General features: G+C 46.1%; 1 protein-coding gene across 1 annotated transcript in view; it reads right to left on the minus strand.

Annotated features, from left to right (window-relative positions):
* Nucleotides 1–364: 364 nt before the first annotated feature.
* Nucleotides 365–5,366, minus strand: part of hdac5 (histone deacetylase 5) — a 72,275-nt gene continuing 67,273 nt past the window's right edge. Inside the window, 3 exon segments of the mRNA XM_080724828.1 lie at nucleotides 365–1,483; nucleotides 1,995–2,199; nucleotides 3,292–3,376. Of these exon segments, the coding sequence (XP_080580954.1) occupies nucleotides 1,444–1,483; nucleotides 1,995–2,199; nucleotides 3,292–3,376 (330 nt within the window). The 3' untranslated portion in view covers nucleotides 365–1,443.

A 5,366-nucleotide genomic window follows, 5' to 3' on the forward strand; every position in this document is an offset into this window, starting at 1 on the left:
CTATTATTGTATTGTGATCTGAGACATAATATTATGTTTATAAACATGAGCCCGCCGCCCCTCCTTCTTGGACAGCGCCGTTGTTTTTTCTTTCTTTTTTTCCCCCAGGTCATTAGCTCACCGTGATTTTCTCGATCTCCGTTGGGATAAAGTGGTGGTTTTGGCCGAGCATCGATCTCCCCGTGCGTTTCGCGTGCGCGATCCGCGCGCATAACGATCCATGCATATAGTCCAGGAGTGACTGAACAGTCGATGTGTCCACTTTGGATAGCCTAGCACCTAGCACTCCAGCTCTGCTAGTGCTAACGTCTAAACAAGAAGTGGGTGGGAGGAAGGAAGGCTGAAGAAGGAGAGGCCATGAGAGTCACTTCTGTTTCATGTCAGAGCAGCCACGAGCCACCGATGGACGAGCGGTGACTAGGGAAGGTTAGACGATCGCCGATTTTCGGATCAAAATCATTTATTCCGGTTTTAATGACAAAGTCCGGGAAAGTACGGCGTGGCTGAGACTCCTTGCTGGGATGTGCGATATACTACGGTTTTAACATTAAGGGGCTCCCCGTGGCTTACAAAGTGTTAATATGACCGCGGAGAAAGCCCTGCACAGATAGTGAGTCTTTGTACTCACAACCTAGCTTGAATATGTCCAGCTGGGGAAACTCCCCCCTGTCAGGTGAAAAGAAGCGTCTTGGACTCCTCATGCATAGAAGGAAGTATGAGGTCAGTCTGTTGCTCTCCCCAGGTTGGCAGAGGGAGAGCAGAGCCCAGGGTTACATTAGATTGTTGACACCGGGTGAAAAATGGGTTACACAATCGTGGGATAAAACAATCGCATCGCTCCGTTGTTTACGATGGTTTGTAACGCAGGCTCACCCCATGTGGTCATGTGATCCAAGATGGCCGCAGTGTGAATGAGGCCGATAGGTTCCTGTTATCGTATGACAAGCGTTTTGATTGGATAGCGGTCCTGGTAGCTAGGCAACATGGTCCCATGGTAGAGCGAGAGAGAGGGAGAGAGAGAGAGAGAGAGAAAGAGAGAGAGAGAGAGAGAGAGAGAGAGCTTGATAATAAGTTCAATTTGTCTCATTAATAATTAGTGTTGAATGATAACGACGGACAGACAGAAGATAGATAGATAGATAGATAGATAGATAGATAGATAGATAGATAGATAGATAGATGATTGACAGACAGATAGACCAATGAAATGATAAATCTACAGATGGTGGGGGCGTGTCCTTGTCCCAACGAACCAATAGAAAACCGTTTCCTTTCCCTGTTCCGTCTTGTTCCACCTCAACCAATCAGATCCCTCCTCCTGTGTGTGTGTGTGTGTGTGTGTGTGTGTGTGTGTGTGTGTGTGTGTGTGTGTGTGGACACACGGAGGGAGGGACATCAGAGTCTATTCTCTCTGTTCATTGGCTCCTCCTTATATGGGCGTAGTCAACACACCGGCTCCTCCTCCATTGGCTCCTCTGCAGTCCTGTGGGCGGAGTCAAAGTACAAAAGATCACTTCCTGTATGCAAATGAGATGATCTGGGATTTATGTTAAACATACGGTAGTTTACATGGATGTGTGTGGGGGGGGGGGGGACTCAGATGATCAAACCATCATCACTGTGATGTCACAACAGGTCAGCTATATCCATATGTGGAGTCTGTGAGGTCAGATGTAGAGGTATTGACCAGCTCCATATATGGAGATCTAGGTGATCTCCATGTATGGATATAGAGGGTTTGATGAGGTCAATGCCGTGATCTCCATATATGGAGATCCAGGTGATGATAGTCAGCAGTCTTGATTTGCAAATGAATTCTGTCTTGGCCATATGGAGCGTCCATATATGAGCATTGCCAAATATGGGCATAACCAAATATGGGCTTAAATATTGATGACATCAGGGATCTCAGGGGTCAACAATGTGATGCTACACAGAGTCAGATGTAGGAGCGGTCAAACATACAAATAAACAAACAAATAAATAAATCTGACCGGTTGGTCTCCGGGACGACGGGGGCGGGGCTCGACTGGGCGTCGACCGTCAGCGACGCCATGGCGACCAGAGTCTCCGCCTCCTCCTCTGATTGGCTCTGGTCTCCTGGCCCCGCCTCCTCGTTGTCTCCTCCCCCTCTCTCAGCCTCCCATAGGCTCTGAGAAACCGTCTGAGCCAATCGCTGAAGACCTGACCAGTGCTCACCTAGAGAGAGAGAGAGAGAGAGAGAGAGAGAGAGAGAGAGAGAGAGAGAGAGAGACAGAGAGAGAGAGAGAGAGAGAGAGAGAGAGAGAGAGACAGAGAGAGACAGAAAATTCATTTTCGCTATCTTTTGTACACAATAAAGCCACGGCTGGTATCGGAAAGGAACGTAGGCTTCTAGAGATGCTCCGTTTGCGATTTTTGGGGCCGATACCGATCAACGATCAACTGGAATCAGTATCTATCTATCATCTATAAGTATAAACATTAGGAGATTGGAGGCTGAGGTCCTTTAGTATCCAATTCAACTTGTAGGAGTTGAAGCTGAGGTTACATTCAGTCCCACAGATAAATATTAAGACAACAGCTGATCTAGCTTGTAGATCGTCAAAGCCGATAGGGGCAAATCCGATGCCAATCGAAGCCGATAAGAGGCATTATCAGCCGATAGCGATCACTCACCGATCAATCGGCACATCTCTATAGGCTTCCCAAGTAATACCGGTATGTGGATTTTTTTATTTAAAAAAAAATCTGATCAGAATTGACCGAGATGTGGCCGAAATCAACCTGCTGTGTCCTTCTACAACCAAATGGAACTGCGATGGGAAGCCAAATGAGGAGGCGAGCCCTTAATTAACATATGAACACAACGTTCTGTGTTGTGACCAATTGAACATTTCTGTTTGTGCTCAAAACATGATCTGACCGCCTCTAAATGGGTTGCTTTAAGATTATTCAAGACAAGGTTCATAATAAATAGCTTGTCATCATCATGTGTGTGTGTGTGTGTGTGTGTGTGTGTGTGTGTGTGTGTGTGTGTGTGTGTGTGTGTGTGTTACTCTGGATGTGTATCACTCTCTCCAGTGTGTGTGTGTGTGTGTGTGTGTGTGTTACTCTGGATGTGTATCACTCTCTCCAGTGTGTGTGTGTGTGTGTGTGTGTGTGTGTGTGTGTGTGTGTGTGTGTGTGTGTGTGTGTTACTCTGGATGTGTGTGTTACTCTGGATGTGTATCACTCTCTCCAGTGTGTGTGTGTGTGTGTGTGTGTGTGTGTGTGTGTGTGTGTGTGTGTGTGTGTGTGTGTGTGTGTTACTCTGGATGTGTATCACTCTCTCCAGAGACTGCGTGGCGTTGGCACATGGAGCCTGGTGGAGAACCCAGTCTGGGAGAACCTGCACCTGGGCGAGAGAGAGAGAGAGAGATGAGAGAGAGAGAGAGAGAGAGACTTTGACTTTTTAATAACTAATTTATGCATTGAAGAGTTTCCTACATTACTTCTTTAAATCAATCACATCATCATAATGATTTAGAGCAAGTGATTCCATTTCATTCACAGAAAGAATTAGACCGTCACAGAAACACGTCCAAGACATGCTGTCTCCGACCACTGAACCTTTTGTTGGAAAGGTCCGGTTCAACTCATAGACTGTAAAAAAAATATATATGGACGGTGCGAAGCCATTGGTTTCTATGATGCGAAAATGAGGCTTTTTTTGTCCCTTGTATGGGTGTCGCCATCATTGTTTGAATGGTACCCCAGGAATCATAAGGAATGCTATTGGCTGCCAACGGTCACGTGCAACCAAAGGGATACATGGGAGAATGTGGTCGGAGCCTCCCGAAATAAAGCACACGAAGAAGAACACAGCCGGCTGGTATCAGTTTAGTTGGCCACGCCCCCCCGCAACTTTATCATCAATTTTAACATAAATGGGACCATATTTGCACAAAACGCATATCATGGTCATTGAAAGGCAGTTTTTCACTAGCGACAGGAAGCATAAAGTATTTATGACGATGTTTATTAAGGTTAGAAAATCAAAGAGGAAAATGAATGGGGTCCAGTGGAGAAATATTCTTTTTGATACCTCGCGGGGGGAAAACAGTGCAACTAGCGGCCAATCATGGGATCTTTCTGTTCCGGGAAAGCTTCATGAATAAATCAGGCAACAACACGCCTGGTTCAACTACAACATGACGTCGCTCGTATCTTCTGAAAAGCATTACCCCCGAATTAGAGTTCAGAAAGCTGCACGTCGGGAAGTCAGAACTCTCTGACTAAAGGTTTGGTGGTCGGAGACAGTATGGACAGGCCTTTAAGTTAAGACATAAGAGCTGGTCCTTAGACAATGAAAATACAGCCCTTAAAGGAGAAGTTCACCCCCAAAATGACTTTTTTTCTATTGATTACTCACGCCATGGAGACTAGAGTTCAATAATATTTTTTGGTTTTTATCACATTCCTAAGACAAAAATTTGATTTGAGTAAATTTACCCCCCATTGATTCCGGATGGTGACCCGTTTCGAAACGGGTCACCATCCGGAATCAATGGGGGTAAATGTATTGTTATCACATTTATGTCTTAGGAATGTGACAAAAAACCTGGCCAGTACCTCCCCAAACACTATAAAACACCTGGCCAGTACCTCCCCAAACACTATAAAACACCTGGCCAGTACCTCCCCAAACACTATAAAACACCTGGCCAGTACCTCCCCAAACACTATAAAACACCTGGCCAGAACCTCCCCAAACACTATAAAACACCTGGCCAGAACCTCCCCAAACACTATAAAACACCTGGCCAGTAGCTCCCCAAACACTATAAAACACCTGGCCAGTGCCTCCCCAAACACTATAAAACACCTGGCCAGTACCTCCCCAAACACTATAAAACACCTGGGCCAGAACCTCCCCAAACACTATAAAACACCTGGCCAGTAGCTCCCCAAACACTATAAAACACCTGGCCAGTGCCTCCCCAAACACTATAAAACACCTGGCCAGTACCTCCCCAAACACTATAAAACACCTGGCCAGAACCTCCCCAAACACTATAAAACACCTGGCCAGTACCTCCCCAAACACTATAAAACACCTGTCCAGAACCTCCCCAAACACTATAAAACACCTGGCCAGTAGCTCCCCAAACACTATAAAACACCTGGCCAGAACCTCCCCAAACACTATAAAACACCTGGCCAGTAGCTCCCCAAACACTATAAAACACCTGGCCAGTACCTCCCCAAATACTATAAAACACCTGGCCAGTACCTCCCCAAACACTATAAAACACCTGGCCAGTACCTCCCCAAACACTATAAAACACCTGGCCAGTACCTCCCCAAACACTATAAAACACCTGGCCAGTAGCTCCCCAAACACT

Source organism: Nannobrachium achirus, assembly GCF_963921795.1.
Source record: "Nannobrachium achirus genome assembly, chromosome: 4".
Taxonomy (NCBI): Eukaryota; Metazoa; Chordata; class Actinopteri; order Myctophiformes; family Myctophidae; genus Nannobrachium; species Nannobrachium achirus.